This window comes from Zootoca vivipara, chromosome 6 (genome assembly GCF_965207765.1).
Source record: "Zootoca vivipara chromosome 6, rZooViv2.hap1.1, whole genome shotgun sequence".
Classification (NCBI taxonomy): domain Eukaryota; kingdom Metazoa; phylum Chordata; class Lepidosauria; order Squamata; family Lacertidae; genus Zootoca; species Zootoca vivipara.
Genome location: NC_142589.1, coordinates 47,021,004 through 47,041,576, shown reverse-complemented (window position 1 = coordinate 47,041,576; position 20,573 = coordinate 47,021,004). Strand labels below are relative to the sequence as shown.

Genomic DNA, 20,573 nt, shown 5'->3' with positions numbered 1-20,573 from the left:
AACTCGTCTAGTCTAGCATCTTATTTTCACAGCAGCCATCCAGATGCCTGTGGGAAGCCCACAAGCAGAACCTGAGTGCAAGAACACTCTCCCTACTTGAATACCAGTTGCTGGGGACAGCTTTTCGGTGGGTCAAAATCTGCCACCCATCCTTGACACACTCGGTGGCCCAACATTCATTCTCCCACCATGATTTCTCTGCAACATACCGTTTCCTGTTCCCACCTCCTAACCGTGTCTCAAAACCACATCCCATTTGTTTTGCCCCATAGAAATTTGTGGTGGAATTCTGGGACTGAATCAGTTCAAGCCTAAGTTTTGTTTTTTGATAATGAAGGGAATGTTGCTAGTATACAAATAGTCTGACTATTTTAAAAAGGTAAGGAGATCATCTAAATATAATGGATATAATTACTTTTGTCCCCCTCATCTCACTTTGCCCCAGAATATAAACAAAACATAAGAAAGCACTTAACGTAAAACCACTTTTAGGAGACAGGGGATCAACTTTTTAATTGATACTTACAGAAGACAGACAAATAACAAGATGCACACTTTTTTGAATTGGAGTTCAGAATTGCATAAAGTGTAAAAAGATACATTCTGTAAAAAGGGTTGTCAATATGTTCCCCTCCACATGTTTGACCACAACTCCCATCATTCACAACCACTGTCCATGTTGGAAGGGGCTGATGGGAACTGTAGTTCAACAACATCCAAGATCCACCATGTTGGCTTCTGCTGCTGTAAAAGGTAAGGAAAAGATGTATAGCAAGATCCGCTTCCACCCTAGCCACCTTCCCTCCTTAGCTACAAATCTCTATTAAGATTCTCACCAGCCTGCCACCAAATATCAGATATTATATAGGTAACAGATTCAATATATCTGTGACACTGAGGTTACTGCCCTTGAGCTCCTTTTTGTCACTGAGCTCTTCCCAAAGAGAGAACCGGCTGGCTAACTGACTGAAGACTGCTGTGTAGGAACATCATTTCAAACCAGAAAACTGCAGGACTATTTAAACACACACATGAACTATCCCTCTTCCCACATTCAAATACATTTACTGGGAAAGAGAACTCAACGCAGAGCCAATCTTCTCTTTTCTCAATGAAACTGCAAGCTACAAAGGCATCAAAGGAAGAGCAGAAAGAAGCCAATGATATCATACACATCGCAATTCAAAATCCAGAGTTGTCTGTTCCAGCGGACTGCATCCAGAAGAAATAGAGGGCGAGTGGGGCAAGCTGCATAGTTGTAGAATGGCTCTTTTCACACCACCGTGACAATTAAGAAACACTGGGGTTAGAAGCTCCTGGAAGAAAATGAGTTTTTTTGCAAGCAGCCTTGGCTACAAGGTCATTTCCATGCTCTCCATTGTTCAAGTGTTCCTGGTCTTGCCTCTTGCGTTTGTTAACCAAATGGTTTGCTTCTTCATTCCACTTCCCTTCTGGGAGGCCAAGGGTTCGTAAACAGGCAATAGCTGCAGCTTGTTCTGCTAACTTCTTTGACTTTTCCCTGTAAGAAAGAACAAAACGTAGGGTAGGAAGAGAACAATTCAGAAACATACATGCTGTCCAACCCAAGCTGTGACACTTGCATGTCCTATGATGAATTCTCAAGGTAGGGCTGGAAGAGACTCCTGATTGACACCCCAGAGAGTTGCTGTCAGTCAGTGTAGGCAGTACTGAGCTAGATCGACTAATGGTCTGACTTGGTATACAGCAGGTTCCTACATTCCAATTAACCACAGTCTGCCTGGGTGTGGACAACCCGGCAAGGTGTAATTAATCAAAAAGCTTCTGAAATCCTCACAGCTGTAACGCCCCCCCCCCCGGGCAGAACAAGCCCAAGGCTTGCTGCGGTTCATTCTTGCAAAGCCAAATGGCAGTTTAGTGTGCTACATCTAAACCAGTCTAATGCATGTGAAGTTCTTTAAACATTTGAAATCGCTGTGCCTACACACCAGCATCACTTCTGTATTTACAGGTTATGCAAACTAATGAACAGTTATGTGTTGTTCCCTCTGACCCTCCAGCTCCCATTTGGGGTAAAAAAAACACCCCATCCTCCAAAAAGACTTACCATAGGGTTGATCTGTACTTTTGTTCTGCTACCGTGACAATAGAACAGAAGAGTCTATCTAGTGGTCTTTCGACCTAAAACAAGGCAAGACATCAAAGGATAATTTCATGTTGTCTTCATAAAATGAAAAAGACACCTGTGAGCTGCGAGTTGGCTCTGGCTACAGGGTCATATACCCTCTTGGAGAAGTGGTAAGGGCAGCCCTCAGGTGGCAGGTCCCTGGAATTGCAACTGTGAAATTGTAAATTGGAGCAACAGTGCAGCTCTCTTAGAATACACATACCTTATTCAACAGGTGTGTTGCCGTGGTACTTCAACATGAAACATCAGATGCTGCCCACCAAGCAGCTAGGATATTTTAACTTGATGTTGGGGCAAACAACACTAAAGAAGTAAACCTGTGTTTGGCCTGTAGCACTTCCCCTTGCATACTAGAACTCATCTGGCTGAATGTTCTCATAGAAATCTAGGTATCAAGCAGAAGAGTTCTAGCCCAGTCTACTCCCTGACACGCTAGTTTTCTATGATGAACATGGGATTTTAAAAATGAACTAGCTCTCACCTGAAAAGTAAATTTGCTCAGCCCAGATAACAGGCCCACCACTTTGTGAGAACTAGATCCACAGCCTGTTTCAAAGATGCAGGGTGGAGGTATAATCCAGTAAATACATAAGCAGAAAACAGCTCGTTGGGCTTTTGACAGAGGAACCAGATGAGAAAGTCACTTCTCCCCTTACAAGGAACAGTTTTATATTTGGAATGTGGAACTATGTGCACTAATGCTAAGAAACGAGCAAACAAATAAGAAAATACCACCCTTGTAAAAGCTGCCCATCTACGAAGAAAAAGTGCTCCAGACATGTAAGATAACTTCTGGCAATGCAAATATTTGCAATAAATAAACAAATATATATATTGTGGAAGGTTTCACATACCCCCTACCGTAAATGCCAGAGGGTAGCATCAAAAATGGCTGAAACCATATCTGGCTGGAGGTCTTTGATTCTGGGAAGCTTCTATGTCACAACTTCGAACACAATTATTGCAACTTCAAATAATAACAACTTGCATGTGCCCAACAGCCACCACAGATAAATCTTAAAGCCTGCTCAACATTATCTTTGTAATTATACTTTGCAGGTAGCTCACACATTCATGAGAGACTCAGTAAGTGTTCAGAAACTAAACACATGTGGCAAATTCATTTACAGATAAAACTGCCACATAGAAATAAAACATGAGGACCACTTTGCACACTACCTGGAAAGCTGATTTATATGTTGGTGTGTGAATCATGAACATGGAGACATGAACCCGGTTCCCCAGATTACAAGTCTACCACTCTTAATCACTACACCACACTGGAAGAGTTACCTCGAGTTGAGAACTTTGACCCAGGATGAGGACAGAAATCATGTGCTGGTGGCGCAGCGGCAGCAGCAAGAGGCCCCATTATCAAAAGTGCGCCTCTAGTTAAGAACAGTTTCAGGTTAAGAATGGACCTCCGGAACGAATTAAGTTTGTAACTAGAGGTACCACTGTAGACATGTATAGGATTACACTGTGTCTTTCAAAAGAGTACTTGTTGCAGAATGCAGAGACTCACGGTTTCATAAACCGGCTGAGGGTGCTTTTCTTTCCTACACCATTCCAAGAGACACATTTTGGGTGTGATCTGTGGGGGATATTCTCGTCTGAAGAGAAAAACAGAAACAAATAGTTATTACTCATCCCAGGAGAGTCGCTGTGTTAAGTCTTTGGATGGCAAAAGGATGGCTGCAGCAGGCACAATGCAAAAAAAGGACTGCAGGAACAAACTCTTCTGGGCAACTGACATGGCTGTGTGGTGCCTGTGCTAAAAATAAAAATTAAGTTCTGCATCTAGGCAATCCAAATTCCGAGCCAATAAAACCCCAATTCTACAAGCTGAGTAAATTATGGAAACTGAGTATATGTTCCATGGACTGTATTCAATGTTACTTCTACTCAAAGGAGACACAATGGAATTAATGAACATGATTAACTTAGTTTCAATCATTTCACTGCGTCTACTCTGAGTAGACTGCAGTTGCATACCCTCATTTATTTTATTCTGCATAATTATTTCTCGCTTTTCCTAGTCATAATCAAAGTCAAAGAGTATTGGGGGGGGCACCAAAGGAACCTGCTCCTTGCCTGCATCACTGGAAATTGGCTCCTCTCTGGTTTCTGAGATTTATTTTAGCAAGCATTGCCCACACACATTCAAGAATATCTGTGTCACCATCAGGTCTTCTTTAAATACAAAAACTGGGACTCTCAGAAAGCTGAACCTTGTGTCCAATGCAGACAGTGACCATTTTAGGTGCGTCCGATATGTGTGCAACCATACCGAACCGCGACCACAAAACATCACAACTAAAGGCAGGGGCAGAGTGGGGTGTTTGCAGGCTTTTTCAATGGAGAATAGAAGACACTGGGATAGCCCTGTACTGAAAGAAACAGAACAATCAAATCCCTTTTCTTACTTATCAAATTTAACAGCCATTTTTATGACATCGGAATCTTCACTGTGGTCTTCTTCATCTTGGTTGTTAGCTTCTGAAGATGCTTTTTTGGCTTCCAAAAGGGCGGAGGTTTCTTGGTAAAAACTGCTCATCTCAAAAGCTTCACTAATTAAAAACAAAGCCACAATACATCCAAATTAATACTAGAAATATACCCTCTAATTGCAGAGGTGTTTTAAAGAATGAATCAGGTGCCAAAGCTGGCATCTGTCACAGGGATGGTATCACTATTTCCCCATTTCATAACTTCTTAAGAAATGTCATGGGCAGTCTATGCCACAGAATTTGTTGCACAGCTGTGTATAAAGTATGGAAAGCTGCTGTGGGGAGATGATTTCCAAAAAGATTTTGTTCCTTTGTCCTGAATGATCAGGCCGGAGCTACATTTTTTACATCAGAGCCAAGATCTCTCCTGAACAGCTGCCAAGCAGCAGCATGGGATGCTAAATTATAGCAAGGAAGAGGAAGATGTTTAACCTGACTTCCATTTTGCCCTGCAATCTTCACACCCCACCCTGCTGCAGCAACTATGTGCCTGGAAGCCAAGTTAGCGAAGTGACTGGGAAGTAGGTATGCAGGAGGAAAGCAGTAGACCAAGCTAAGCATCCTCTCCTACCCACCTCTTTACCCCCCTCACTCTGCCACTTGGCAGTGAATGCAATCTGTCATTGAACATGCTGCTCTGACCTCAAAGACTTGTCTGTGATGGCAACTTTCTACTAGATGCAACAAACCACTGACCACTAGGAGGTAGTTCTAAACTACTGTACTTTTTAAAATTCAGGGTCCTCATATGGTACTTTAACTGAAATTTTAAAACAGTGACCTTATTAACACACTTCAAATGCATTTACATTTAAAAACTCATCCCTTTTCAGGCCCTCTTCCTCAGGCACAGTACAACGGTCGCTTTACCAAGGGCTATTTACTTTGGTTCAAAAGGAAATATTCCTACCAGATTTCCTGCATGGATTGTGCTGCATGTAGCTTCTTCCCTTGTGCATTTTCTAATTGCTCCCTTAACATCTGGCACAAGCAGTACTTGGTGTTGGTGTAGTGGTTATCATATCTCACTGCCTGATGAGAGCAATACAAGAAACAGCATTTTATGGTAGGATAAAAAGCAGATTGTAATCAGCTGGTGAAGTCTTTCAAGACTTTGCTTCTAGTCCTGAAGTGGGGAACCTACAGCCCGTGGGCCTCATTCAGCCGCTTACTTAATTTCATCCAGCTCGTAGTAAGTGTATCTAAATATAAATCTATTATAGTAGACCGAGAAGGGATGCTTTTGCCTTTATTCACACTTTCACCTCTCTCAAAACTATCCCTCATTTTTCCTTGTGTGAGGTGTCCCCCCAACAGATTAATATTTTTTTGTGGATCAATGGCCCTTGGGGTTGGGGGAAGGTCTCCCAATCCTGTTCTAGCTTTGACTGCTTTGCCGGTTACAATCATTCCTGGATAGAGTGTGACTACAGTGACTCGTGCTCTGGTAACCTTATGTTGGATTATTGCAATGCACTCTCTATGGGGCTGCCCTTAGGGTTCAGGTAACAATGATCCTGAAAGATCTTCATTGGCTGCCTATTCATTTCCAGGCTGAATTTAAGGTGCTTCCTTTCCTCACAGTGACCATGGGAATTCCACAAGCAGGACTCTTAGCTCTCCTTAGCAAATGGTATTCAGAAACAACTGTGGATGTAGTTTTTTTAGAACAAAAATAAAGAAACCGTACATATTTGATATATTCCTGCATGACATCCTTTAAGGGCCATGGACCTTCCTTCCTGAAGACAGAGGGGTTCCACATGGCAGCACGAGCAACCATGACTGAAGATGCTGCTGTTACTTGCTGGAAGACCTTTATGTCAGAATATTCTTTTATGAAGTCATGAGAGCCTCCACTGAAATAAGAACAACATTTCTTCTATCAGTATTAACAAACTCAGTATTAGAATTTAATTATTATTATTTTTTTTTAAAAAAACCAAGCTACAGCAATGTAGTTTAATTCCAATGAACCCCACAAAGCTGAAAATGAGTATTTATCTATGCTACAATCCTTGCAAGCCAAGAATGGCACTGTTCTAATTAGACTCATTTGGTTAACAATGTGCTCCACTATTTTATGAGATCATGCTGATCCAGCAAAGGCCTGGAAGGTACTCAAACCTGGTGCTCTTGTTGCAGCCGGAAGGATTAAAGGAAGTTTATCATCAAAGCAGTCAAAGTACTGCTGAAGCTGCAATTAACCACAGGATAGGATAACATCCTATGTCAAGCTCTCCTAAATGATGTGAAGTCCTTAACATTTGTAATTTCTGGGCATTTTAGAGTTTGAGTTAAATCAATATGCTAAACCATTTTTTTAATTAAAAATGAATTTAGGACTAAGTACATATTGATCTGAGTGCTAGTGTGATGTCATTTATCATGAATGAATCTTTCAGTTCCTTTCTCTAGTTTTTCTCAACATACTGCCCATTGCTAGATAGGGATGCCTCATAACAAAAAGTAGCCATCTAGTCCCACTTACTTGGCTATTACTGGTATAGAGACTGCTTCAGAAATGGCTTTGATCACATCACAGTGGACAGGATGCTGAGGCCTCTCTTCTTTCTTCCTTTGCAAGGAAGAGAAGGAAAGGAAACAAACAGATCAAAGATTACTGGCACAGAGCATTCTTCTTCGCAGATGTAATTCCAGCCAGCTAGGCCCTTGTGGTGCAGAAATACATTCAAGAAGGGCTAACCAGAAATTATTTTGCTCCAGTGAGATGGAAAATTAACTCACCTTCCATGAACTGCAACAGCAGCAACACCAGCCCGCTCTATCTTCTTCACTAAACTTATTGTTTCTTCTTTCTGGAAATGGAGAAAAAGTCACAAACCGCCATTTGCAAGTTCCCTTCAATGCAGGCAGTACTTAACTCTATGATGACCTGGGTATATGCCCAATGAGTGATGGGAATTGGGCAGGCCTTGCCTCATGTCTGTACCCTTATGTCATGTTTGACTAAGAGCTTACACACACAGGCCCAGTGAACAAAACATTACACCCAAACTTTGAGGGGTGAAGACAGGGTCTACATGCAGTGAGCTGTACATACCTAATGCCATGGAGGCGAGGCCAGTGCATCCCAGTTCTGCTTCCCCTCCCCATGTACACTCTATGCTAGCAGGAGCTATGTCTATCTTTGGCTCATTACCAAACAACTTTAACAGAGTGATCCTATACAGTACATATTTACTCAGAAGTCAGACTCCCAGGTAAATGTGTGCAGAATAGCAGCCTGAACCCCACAAAATGAATTTTCTTGGCTTATTGCTGAGACCTAATTCAACTAGTGACAGCACTGCCCCCCCCGATGTTGCTGGACTTCAACTCCCATCAGCCCCAGTCAGCATGAGCAAGGGCCAGGGACAATGCTTAGGGCCATAGTGTCTTGATTTCTGGTCTAGACAGATTGTGCATGGACGCAACATTTGACTTTCCTATTCACAGAAGGGTAAATTTCACAAGAGTTGCTTCTTCCAACATAGCACTATTCTGCATGATTAAACCATTTGCTTGAGCAATTATTTTCAGCTAGCTTTTGCAACAGATGTATTGCCGGTCATCTTAAACATTTAAAAGCTAATGATTTTCATCTTTTTAAGCTTCATTGGTTTGTCATAGACTGCCTAGGCAGCAGTGCTATTTTATTCATTTCTGATAAAAACACAACTATTATTGTCATAATTTACTGTGCTTTCTAGTCAAAGCACTGCGCATTTGCCCAAGATCCAATGTTTCAAAAACCACAAGATGTTCTTACTGACGGCAGGATTCTGATTTTGCAGGTCACTGGCTTACAAATGCCTTTGACAAGAGTAGTCAGAATCTAAAGAGATAAAAAGGGCTGTTTCAGCAAAAGGAAAGCAGGATTTGAGTCTTGACAAGCCTAGCTAGTACTGCTAAGATTTCCTCACTTGCTCTGCTCCCATCCCTTCCCACTTCACTTCCTTTCTCAGTAAGAAGCATGGAGGAGCAAAAGCACCTTAAAAGGTGAACAACATCTTACGTCTAATTACTATCTTCTCAGACCGTTTGTTTCACCCGAGGATCACACAGTATAAAAGCACAAAAATACACAACATAATAACAAACAACATATCTGCAGCTTGAGGTCAAAAGTTGCCTTCCTCAGTCTGATGTCATCCAAATGTTATGAAATACAGCTCCCATCATTCATCACCATTTGCCATGCTTGCAGGGGACTTGAAGTCCAAAACAACTGGAGAGCACCATGCTCGGAAGTTTGACTTAACTAATCCCTAGAACAATTGCTTCATGCTACTCCCAACTGTTCCTTCTGAGCAGATTTCTTTAAAAAGAAGTTGTGGTATGCTTGCATTTTCATCAGCTTTCAAACAGCGTGCACAGGTGGTTGGAAATGTTCAAGTACCTTGTTTTTGTACTTCATCCTTTCAAGGATTTCTAATTCTTGACATATTTTAATAGCTTCAAAAAAAACCCAGTAACATTCCATATGCCCTGGAAGTCTTTAGAAATCAAGGATTCTAAGCACAAGCTGGTTCTTTGGTCCTGCACTGAATAACGCCCCAAACTCCAAAAACTATAGCTGTAGAGATAGCAAAATAGCACTACAAACCATCCTTTGTCTTAAAACACTCGTCATACAACAGCAGACATTTTAATGCCTTGCCAACCCATCCACTTCCCAGGACATTTTGCAGTTTATTCTTTGTTGAGTTAGAGCATAAAACCAAAAGCAAGACAATAAAAAAAATGAATCCAGAAATTACTTACAGATTCTATCTTGTCGGGATCAGACAGGAGTGCTGCTCCCATTCCTCCCTGGGAAAAGGCACACACAAAAGGCATTCATTATCTCAGTACCACAGAACCAACAAGGCACTTATCAAAACGAATATAAAGCAGTATAGTCACACCCACACCTGAAAATTTCAAATTGCCACATATTATGCAGAAAATCATGTTTGCTCCCATGGATCATTATTACACTTTCTGCAATGCAATCTATTGACAAGTAGTCTGATACAAAGCAATGCACATGTTTCTCAACCCCTGAAATCTTCAATTCAGGAATGAGGGACCTGATGGACTCCCATCAGCACTAGCCAACAAGGTTGATGGGAGTTGTAGTCCAACAATATATGGATGACCACAAGTTTCCCTTTAGTTCAAAGTATCTCAGATAGGCTGGGGTCTTTTTCAGCTATGCCTGAACCCCTGGGCTAGAAGGACCATCAGTCCGATTCAATGTAAGGTATGAGGGTGGGGCTGCCACCAAGAGGCTTCCCCATGCCCTGCAACTACAAAATCCTATTTCTAAAAATGGATATGAAGTCAAACCACATGCGTAAACACAAGATGCATTATCTTTACAGGAAGACAAAAAAAATACAACTGGACAAGAGTCAACCTACCTTAGTGGAATATTCTTTGGGGCATCCCATGTTGACATCAACGCCAGCAACATCATTCTCTCTGAAATGCCAGAGAGAAAAAGAAAATGTATATGTTAAAACCAAAGGACCCCCAAATATTTATACACTGCCTTTGAACAATGGATCTCCGAGGTGCCTTTCTACAGATTAAAACAGTAAGATACAAACAATTGCTCATCTCTCAACTGTGGGGTGGCTAACTGAGGCACTGGCAGCTGGTGAGCACACCATGTTAAGAATTCTTCCCAACTTTCTGGTGTTTCTGTTGATGCCATTCTTACATTGCCCAGCAGTACTGCGCAGTCAAGCCAGGTGGTGGAACATTGCTTTCAGCAATGGGTTGGAGAACTCAAGAGAGACACATAAGGGGCATTATGTGAAAAAGCCTATCCCCTCCAAGCCTGCTAAACATGCCCCCTTGAGAGCTTTTGCCTTGCTGGGAGGTGTCCTTAAACAGTGATCATGCATTTTCTTTGCCTGGATGGAAAGCATGTGGGTGGGTGAAGAAACTCTCGACTTTTGCAGTTCAAAGCCACATGATGGGGTGAGCTGCTGTTGCTCTGTCCCAGCTTCTGCCAACATAGCAGTTCAAAAGCACCAGTGCAAGTAGATAAATAGGTACTGCTGTGGCAGGAAGGTAAATGGCGTTTCCCTGCGCCCTGGCACTCATCACGGTCCTCCGTGCACCAGTAGCAGTTTAGTCATGCTGGCCACATGACCTGGAAAGCTGTCTGTAGACAAACGCCGGCTCCCTCGGCCTGAAGCGAGATGAGCACCGCACCCCATACTCGCCTTTGACTGGACTTAACCATCCAGGGTCCTTTACCTTTTTTACCTTTACTATACACAGATAAGGTTCACATCCATTGCTTTGGCCACTTGCGCTTCTGGCCCATCTACTTTTGTCCAGAAAGGAATACAGGCTGAAAATGGGTCCTCACCCTTGTCACGAGGTCCCATTTGGGGGTATTAAAATAAAACTTTTAATACTGTATAAGGAAGCAACACTTTGCACAATAACCTAAACACACCATTAGGCTGTTACAAACAAGCAGGCTCTTATTAGCTACTGTTTTGCCTGCTATACAGTAGGTGTAAATGCTGGGATGTGGAGTATCATCTTTACTCCTGATGCACAAAAGCAGATGAAGTGAGAGAGTAATTAGCAAGATAGTAATTTTTGTCAATTTATTTGCAAGACTGGGTGAAATGCCAAGCCATTTTTCAGCAGGCCCCCAAAGGAGGAAAAGGTTTTAATAAAAAGGTAAAATTTGACAGATACTTACACAAGTTTGGCTACCGCCAAGGCTCTCTCAGCATCTGCTGTCCCCTGAACAGCACAACAGCAAAGAGAAAAATACATAGACAAAAACTGTTTTACCTTTTTGTGAACCACTTTGAGATTTTTTTTTTTACAATCAAGCAGTGTTGCCATTTTATGAAATAAATGAATAAAATAATTAATACATGGCAGACAAGGATTACCCATGTTTTCATCCAAACCTTACAAAACAATGTGCTCTCCTCATTCTCTCTCCTTCTACACCCGTGAAATCACAAGAGATCTCACGGGAACTGTCCTTAGCAGTACATTAAAAATGTAAATAGCACAGATCTTATTTGGTTAGCAGGATGTTGAGGGCTAGTTACTTCCTACCATTTGAAAGACAACATGGTCCTTTTCCCTTTCACAGGTCCTGAACACAACTCTTTCATTGGGAGCAACAAAGTCCACTGTTCCAAGCATCTCTGCAGGATAGAAAAGGGAAACAGAACAGGATAAAGATAAACAGCATGCACCCATCTTTTCACTCAAAAGGGTTTCAGTTCTAAGATCTTAAGAGAGAAAGAAAAACAAAATTGCTGCCAGATTTTTTTAAAAAGCATGCATTTTAAGATGATTGGCAGGCTTTCCATTTTCCCAATTAAATTTATTGGGTGTATCATTGTTAGATTAGTGTTAAACTCTTCCAAAGGAAGCAGGTCCATTACAATACACTTCAAACTCAAAGTATCAAATATTTATACGCTGTTTTTTTGTGCAGAGTGCCCCTATCTCTAATAACAATCCTGAACAGTTTGAAGTCCCAGCAACTTATAACCTGAATCTTCAGCAATAGGGAGGAACATACTGTTTTGTTGTTTAGTCGTGTCTGACTCTTTGTGACCCCATGGACCAGAGCACGCCAGGCACTCTTGTCTTTTATTACCTCCTGCAGTTTGGTCAGACTCATGTACTTATATACTCATGTACTTATATTTGGTCAGACATACTGTGCTTAAATTTAATTTATTTCAAGGTTTTAGTTCATAGTTGAAGAAGTTCGCAATTACCTACACAACCATTTGGTCAAAGGACTTCATTCTGCGGCTGTGCTAGAATGCATTCCATTAGCCAATATTACAGGGAATATTCAGCAGTCTGTGAAGATTTTCTACTAAATTAAATACAAGCAGTAGACAACAAACTATTCTACCAGTGCTCTGAGAAACACTGGTTTAAGGAATGCTTCAGTTAAACTAGGTACAGGGAACCATTGACCCTCCAGATGTTGCTGAACTATAATTCCCATCTGTCCCAGGAAGCATATATAATGGCATGGGATGATGGAGAGCCCAAGAGAAGAAAACTGGAAAACCCCACCTACAACCTCACCTTTTTTGTCCCTCAAGTAACTGAATACATAAGCAGATACTTGCCATTTACAACTCTCTTGCACTGCAGCATCTTTATGTCAATCAGCTCCTTCAAGAAAAAAGGCAAAAGTTATAAAAATGCATCAAACGAAGGGAAAGGTGGATTCATATTCAGGAAGGCACCCCAACTTAATCATGATTTAAACTGACTCAGGTTCCTATTACCAGAATCCAAAAACTACTTTCAGCAGTGGACTTTAGTTGGACTAACCAGTTTCAAGACGTTTATGTTAAGGGGAAACTGTGTATTGGTAGTTGCTCACTTCTCCTGGCTTGGACACTGTGACCTTGGAAGAAGAATGCTTCCGGGGAGGGCTATACAGCCAGAACCACCACTGATACATCAAGTCCCTCCCATGAGGAGTTTCCCATCAACTCAGCAGCCTGAAGGGAGAACCATGTCACAGGAGCTGCCCCAGCCTCCTGCCTGGACATGGTCACCAACTCTGCTCCTAGAAGTGATTTGGGGTGGGGACTGCTTTTAGGGAGGGACTGTTGTTTTTATTTTTAAAAATAATAATTTTAATTCAATTTTTCCATCAAAACACAATAGAACAATATAACACATGAACAAGAAAAAAACAAGAAAAGAAAAACCAGCAAACAACAAACAAACGATAAAAAATATAACTTTTAAACATCCATTTTTCTTAATCATTATCTCGTGGACTTCCCCTTCCCCCCCCCCCTTACTGATTTCCAATTCATAATCCTCTTTAGGAATTTCATATATCATAATTTATTAATCCTTTTCATTTACCGGTACAGATATTACTCTTCCTTAACATCCTACCCCTCCCCCCCACTCCAATCCCAGGCATCCCCCTGCCACCAGGGAATCCCTAGGTGGGGTAGGACAGAAGAGGCAGTCCTTTTATACTTGGAGCCCACCCCACCCCCATACCTCCCCCTGCCACCAGGAGGACCAAGATGAGGGAACGAGCGGAAGTGTAGGGACACTCCACCTAAAATACCATATTTAACCTATTCTACTTTACATCTTAGGAACTGCTGTTTTAAAGAGCAAGTCAGCCAGAACTGCCACTGGAATCAGCAATGAGTTGCTGATCTGCTAAAATCTGCATAGCAGAACTATATAACTGTGTTATAAGAATTGTAACAAATTTAATAAGTTCTGCTTGACTTTGCTTTTCCCTCTTCCTGCCCATTCCTTTTTCCTTGTGTGTCATGGGGTTTAAATTGCAGGTATGAGGGAACGATCTATCTTAGTACTCATTTTTGTAAGACGTCTTGAGGGCCTTTTTGGCTAAAAGGCAACGTATAAGTGCCTTAAATTTTAAAAAGACACGTAAACACTGGTTAGCATTTAACACTGTTAAGTTCTGAGTTGAAGTTTCCCTTTTCTGCTTAAGCCAGGAGTAGGGCATTTGCTCCAGAGGCTACCTTTATGCACCATGCTAAACCACGGTTTAATGCTACATGCATGAGAAGGAAGGAGCCACTGCAAGCCTTGGGCTCATGCACTCTTCCTACTTTCCTGCATTGCGAAGAGGAGTTTGGCAGAGTTTCACATCACTTTCCACAAAACACTGTAGCTTTGAGGAAAGGCTTGTGACCTATTGCTCCTGGTGTGGCACAGCCAGGCAAAAGAAAGAGCAAAGCTCCAAGTTCTGAGCAACATCCACCAACACTCTGCTTGTTTGCAGTTAACCATAACGAAACAAAATTAACACAACATGCAAGCCAAGCCACTGGGAACAACTTGAGCAAAATAGAAATATTCTCTTGCCTCATTGACTCAGCCACCCTACCTCACAGTATACAATATCAGCACCATAATCCAAAGCTAAAAGTCGCATTGGTAGGGTCCCAACCCTGACCATAGGTGCCAATATGGCCTTATTTCTGAAAGAGAGCGATGTTGTGTTCACCGTCATGTTTCTTGGATTGTCTGAAATGAAAACATTTTTTGGGGGAAATTGCATTATTTTTAAACAATGACAAAGACAAACTACAAAGACAGTTCAGAGTGGGAACTTATATATGAGCTGGAAGCCTCACCCCCCTTCCTGGTTTTCAGTTAGGCCCCAACCCAAGCAAGTATTTCCAAAGCACTTCTCCCTTCTTGCAAGTAGCCTCATGGGCAGCTAGGCAAGCACTTTGAAATCACTGCCCCTGTGGGAAACTGGGATGTGTGATAATTTTTTCTCTTTCCCTTTGGTCACTCTGTAAGACATAGCACCTGAACTTGTTGTACTCCCTAACCCTTTCTCCTTTTTATCATGTCTCTTGGGGAACCTGCAGACAGGTGCTGTCCACTGATTTAGATTTGTAAGCTACTCTTGAGGGCCTTTTTTTGGCCAAAGAGTGGGACAAAAACACTTCTGAATTATTTCTCTTCATTCTGCACTAGTCAAGCACATCTAGAATACAATGTTATTTAAGGAAACAGACAAATTGGTAAAGGATGATCAGAGCAAGAAAAATAAGAAGGAACTAAAAAGTAAGTGCAGTTCAACAGTGGAACTAATCAATTTGGGATAGGTTTTCAACCTTGCTGCAGGCCTTCAAGCAGAGGGTCGAAAGCAATCTGTTGGGGATACTGAAGATCTCTTGTTTGACTGTATTGATTACAAGGTCCTCTCCAAACTTTAAGAATCAATGAGACTCCTGCTGCATCTTTTAACTAAGTGTGTTGGTTGAGTGGTTCCCAAGCTTCTTTCCCCACAGACCACTTGAAAACTGCAGAGAGTCTTGGCAAACTACTTAATGATTTTTCTGTCTGTTGTAGCAATTGCAATATGCTGTGGTAAGTGCTACATTGCTTTTGCTGTTCTTCACGAACAGTTCCTAGACTACAATTTGGGAGCTCCTGTGTTAGTCTGCTGAAGCAAAGAGAGAAAAGGGTTGTATCTGACTAGGTCATCCTCAAAAGTAGACCCATTGAAACCAATTGAATTAAATCAGCCATGACTAACTGAACAGCACTAGTTACAGGTAGGTAGTCATGCTGGTCTGCCGTAGTTGAAACAAAATAAAAAAACCCTTCCAGTAGCACCTTAGAGACCAACTAAGTTTGTTATTGGTATGAGCTTTCGTGTGCATGCACACTTCTTCAGATACAGCCCTGATTTCAGTGAGTCTGCTCTGACCATTAGTTCAGTGCCAGATGTAGGGCGGTGTGGGCAGTTTCCCTGCACAGGGCATTGAGCCAAGGGGGCACAAAATGGAGAAGATCCATAACTGAGATCTATTTGAGGGAGCTACATTATGAAAAATTATCAACCCTGATTTGTTAGATACAACCCAGACTTGCAGCACCTTAATGAATAAACAAATTAATTATGGCATATTACAGCAGCCTAGGGCTTGCCGATCAGAAGGTCGGTGGTTTGAATCCCTGCAATGGGGTGAGCTCCTGTTGCTCGGTCAGGTTGCTCCTGTCAACCTAGCAGTTCGAAAGACATCAATGTGCAAGTAGATAAAAAGGTACCGCTCTAGCGGGAAGGTAAACGGTGTTTCCGTGCGCTGCTCAGGTTCGCCAGAAGCGGCTTAGTCATGCTGGCCACATGACCCAGAAGCTGTACGCCGGCTCCCTTGACCAGTAAAGTGAGATGAGCGCCACAACCCCAGAGTTGTCCATGACTGGACCTAATGGTCAGGGGTCCCTTTACCTTTAAGCAGCCTAAGTAACCTCCAGATGTTGGTGGTCTCCAATAATAGGGTCATTTGATACACCAAGGAGAGGAAAAGCCCAAGGCTGTAATGGAGAGAAACCCTTAAAACAGGCACCCCCAAACTTCGGCCCTCCAGATGTTTTGGACTACAATTCCCATCTTCCCCGACCACTGGTCCTGTTAGCCAGGGATCATGGGAGTTGAAGGCCAAAACATCTGTAGGGCCGCAGTTTGGGGATGCCTGCCTTAAAAGTTGTGCGACTTCAGTTCCCACCAGCCCCTGCCAGCACAGCCAGCGGTTCAACATCTGGAAAACATTCAGGTTTGGGAAGGTCTACTTATTATGGACTTATTTTTATCGCCTTTAATGTTCTGCTTCTTTCTTCTCCAAGCAGGGTTAAATGAGAGCCCAGCCCAAAGTTAGGGAAGGGGATTTTAGGGGAGGGGGGAGGGGATAGGGGCCTCCTCTATCCTTTAAGGAGCTTCAGAAGGAGAGGGGCAGAGGGGCGGCCTAGATGCCATTCCCAACGAACTCACCACGCGCCAGACTCAGCCCCACCTCCTTCATCGAGAGTCAGCTACCACGCATGCGCGCCCATTCCTTCTCCACCCTCGCAGTACGTCATCCGCACGAGTCTCCCCTTTCCCATAGATATATAAATGGAGAAAAAGGCACCTTCGATTTCCGAGTTCTACTTTTGAAAACAAAATTTAAAAAATGAAACGAAACATTTTTGTTCTTCCCTCGGAAACTGAGAGATGTCCATAGAAAACAACAGAGACTGAACCATTACAATTTTGGGCATCAACCCTGAAATATTTAGGTAAGGTATGATGAAGCGCTAGATATGGTGTAATACCTATGGAGGTACCACAGCAATAGAGCGACACCACTCTACGTGCATAAATAGTCCATAAACCAGGCACAGGCAAACTCGACCCACCAGATGTTTTGGGACTACAACTCCCAGCATCCCTAGCTTACAGGACCAGTGGTCAGGAATGATGGGAGTTGTAGTCCCAAAACATCTGGAGGGCCGAGTTTGCCTATGTCTGCCATAAACAGACCTTTTTTGTGCGTCTGCAATATCTTGTTATATTTCTGTGAGACCATCACGGCCGGAAGTATCACTCTAGTTCTTTCTCTATGGCGTACCAATTGAGCATTCTCTAAACGCGGCACAGCGCACGCGGTTTACGTCATGAGCCGACGACCTCATGCGGTGAGGCCGATCGCCGAATAGAAACAAGAGCGGGCTTAAGACGTCATTAGAACGCGACTCTTACCGAAACTTTCCTATTCTGCTTTTGCGGAGGCTCCGTCTCATGGCTCTCGCCGCGTGCGGGGCCCTTCAGGGCGCCCCGACCCGCTTTACCCCGTGGTTGCGGCTGGCTTTCCACCGCTGGGTCCTGCTCCGCCCGAGCTCCGGCGGGCCGCCACCCCCACCAGAGTCGGAGAAGGAGAAGGTGGTGCGGATCCCGCGCGCTTGGCAACTCCGGCTGGAGCGGGGCTCCTTGAGGCCCAGAGGAAAAGGCGCCCCCGCAGCTGACCTTCCCCGGACCGGGAAACTTTTGCTGCGGAGCCGGCGGCCGGAACTCAGTCAAGCCGCTCGCCACACAGTGGGGCGCTGGGAACAGCCGCTCTTGGTCTCGGCTGGCTGGAAGCATCGCTTGTCTCGGGGGGACTATTTCCAGCTGCAGCGAATGCGACAGGAGTCGCCTCAAGAGCGAGACCCTGATGCTGCTGATGCTGCTCCTTCCTCTTTCCAAGCTCTGGGAGTGCAGCCACAGCTGGCCTCCATCTTAGAGGATGTTCTGAGCATCTCTAAGCCCACTGCTGTGCAGATACGTGCCATCCCTCCCCTGCTGACAGGGTGCAATGCGCTGTGTGCTGCAGAGACTGGCAGCGGGAAGACCCTGGCCTACCTACTGCCCCTTATCCAGCGACTCTTGCAATCCCCGGCCTTCACATATGGGGCCGCTGCTATCCCTGCCCCCCGCTCCTTGGTGGTGTTGCCATCCCGGGAGCTTGCAGGACAGGTGCGACGTGTTGCCTCTTACCTGTGCACTCCACTGGACTTGCAGGTGAGGGAAATTGGTGGTGGCCGGGGCAAACACTCTGTTCGGCAAAAGCTCCGGGCTGGTCCTGCCGATCTCTTGGTGGCCACACCGGGCGCACTGTATAAGGCTTTGCGGAGAAAGGGATTGTCCCTGGAAAAGCTGTGCTGCCTGGTGCTGGATGAAGTGGACACATTGCTGGATCCCACATTTGTAGACCTTGTGGAAGATGTGCTTCGGCATGCCTTCTTTGCCACTAGCCCTGAGGAACTTGGTGATGTTTGGAATCCTAAATCCCAGTTAGTGGCTGTAGGAGCCACCCTTCCAAAGGGGTTGGGTGACCTTCTGAGTAAAGTCGCTGATCTGAGCAGCTTCAATGTCCTGACCAGCTTTAGTCTGCATCGTCTTCAACCTCATGTTGAGCAAAAGTTCGTGCGTCTGAAAGGCGCTGACAAGGTGGTGGAGCTGTTGCAGCTTATGAAAGACCGGGGGCCCTCATCTGGAGCTGTTTTGATTTTCTGCAACAAGGCCAGCACTGTCAACTGGCTTGGTTACATTTTGGATGATCATAAAATTAAACACCTACGCCTGCAAGGACAGATGGCAGCACGTGAGAGAGCTGGCATCTTTGGCACCTTCCAGAAAGGCGAATTTGACATCTTAGTATGCACTGATATTGCTTCCCGGGGTCTGGACACCACCCACGTAGAGCTAGTTGTGAACTATGACTTCCCACAAACATTGCACGATTACCTGCATCGTGTTGGGCGTATTGGTCGCACAGGCAGTAAGTTCCCTGGGACTGCAATTAGCTTTGTAACCCACAGGTGGGATGTGGACCTTGTCCGGAAAATAGAAACTGCAGCTCGTAAAAGGACTCCATTGCCAGGGATGGAGCCTATTGTTAAAGAAGCTTTGTATAAAAAGAAAAAGGTCTGATTTTCACTAAAGGATTCCAGTTTAAAGTGATGTTTGAATAGGTACTTGACTGTGTAAGTACAATCAAACATTCTGTGTGCTTAGGTTGAGAATCTGTGCAAAAGAGCAGCCCAACCAAATAAACATGTACTCATTAAAGGCACAAGCATAAATGACTGTTGGAATGGAATTGTCTGACTTCTCAGTTTCATTTAGGCTGATGCTTGTGTGTTAGGTGAGCACATCCATCACATATAGGGGAGGGTGGAACTATTTTGTGTGATCCCCTTATTGGTTTCACCTATAGAGGTCAGGTTCAACTTCAAAGAAAGAATAACAACCTATACCTGAAGCACCCTTTGTTACTTGCGCTTACCTAAGCAGCCAGAGCAGTTAGAGAATTGGGGGCAGAACTTTCCAACAGGCCCTTCTTGTCCCTCTGCCATTTGCACATTTTTCTTGATGCATGAACTGTTGGTCAGTGGTGAAATATATGCTTTGCATGCCAAAGGTTCCCGGTTCAATCCCAGCCATCATGAGGTAGAGCTGAGAAAAGTGCCTACCTCTAATCCTGGAGAGCTGCTTCCTGTCAGTGTAGACATTACTGAGCTAAAATAACTTGTGACTGGAAAATATTCATACCTTCCTATGTTCCAATGAGGGTGGTGCTGTGGTCTAAACCACAGAGCCTAGGGCTTGCCAATCAGAAGGTTGGCGGTTCGAATCCCTGCAACAGGGTGAGCTCCCGTTGCTCGGTCCCTTCTCCTGCTAACCTAGCAGTTCGAAAGCACATCAGAGTGCAAGTAGATAAATAGGTACCGCTCCGGCGGGAAGGTAAACAGCGTTTCCATGTGCTGCTCTGGTTCACCAGAAATGGCTTTGTCATGCTGGCCACATGACCCGGAAACTGTCTGCGGACAAAACGTCGGCTCCCTCGGCCAGTGAAGTGAGATGAGCGCCGCAACCCCAGAATCGTCCGTGACTGGACTTAACAGGGGTCCCTTTACCTTTTCCTTTATGTTCCTATGCATGTGAAGCCAGTCTGTTAGCCGAACTTAACTCCTAATGAAATAAAAGAGAGTTAAGACTTGATTTGACCCATTTACTCAAGTGGTATTCACATTGAGCTAACAGCTTAAATCCAGCCTGACATCTC

The 20,573-nt window shown here is 43.8% G+C and overlaps 2 protein-coding genes across 3 annotated transcripts; one reads left to right on the top strand and one right to left on the bottom strand.

Moving 5' to 3' along the window:
• Positions 1–486: 486 nt before the first annotated feature.
• DUS2 (dihydrouridine synthase 2) lies at positions 487–17,034 on the bottom strand. Of its 2 annotated transcripts, none has more exons than XM_035120082.3 (16): positions 16,979–17,034; positions 14,554–14,715; positions 12,807–12,852; positions 11,764–11,855; positions 11,393–11,436; positions 10,086–10,146; positions 9,445–9,492; positions 8,450–8,515; positions 7,426–7,496; positions 7,169–7,255; positions 6,368–6,536; positions 5,588–5,709; positions 4,594–4,737; positions 3,693–3,780; positions 2,087–2,160; positions 487–1,519 (listed from the first exon to the last, which is right to left on the bottom strand). In XM_035120082.3, the coding sequence occupies exons 3-16, from the start codon at positions 12,832–12,834 to the stop codon at positions 1,291–1,293; spliced, it is 1,323 nt and encodes a 440-aa protein (XP_034975973.2). In that variant the 5' UTR covers positions 12,835–12,852; positions 14,554–14,715; positions 16,979–17,034; the 3' UTR covers positions 487–1,290. The 2 variants fall into 2 exon arrangements, with proteins under 2 accessions (XP_034975973.2, XP_034975972.2); XM_035120081.3 differs by having other exon boundaries at positions 14,576–14,715.
• Positions 17,035–17,688: 654 nt separating this feature from the next.
• DDX28 (DEAD-box helicase 28) lies at positions 17,689–20,507 on the top strand. Its single transcript, XM_035119899.3, has one exon. It carries the CDS (start codon positions 17,768–17,770, stop codon positions 19,436–19,438), a length of 1,671 nt encoding a protein of 556 aa, XP_034975790.1. The 5' UTR covers positions 17,689–17,767; the 3' UTR covers positions 19,439–20,507.
• Positions 20,508–20,573: the final 66 nt, after the last annotated feature.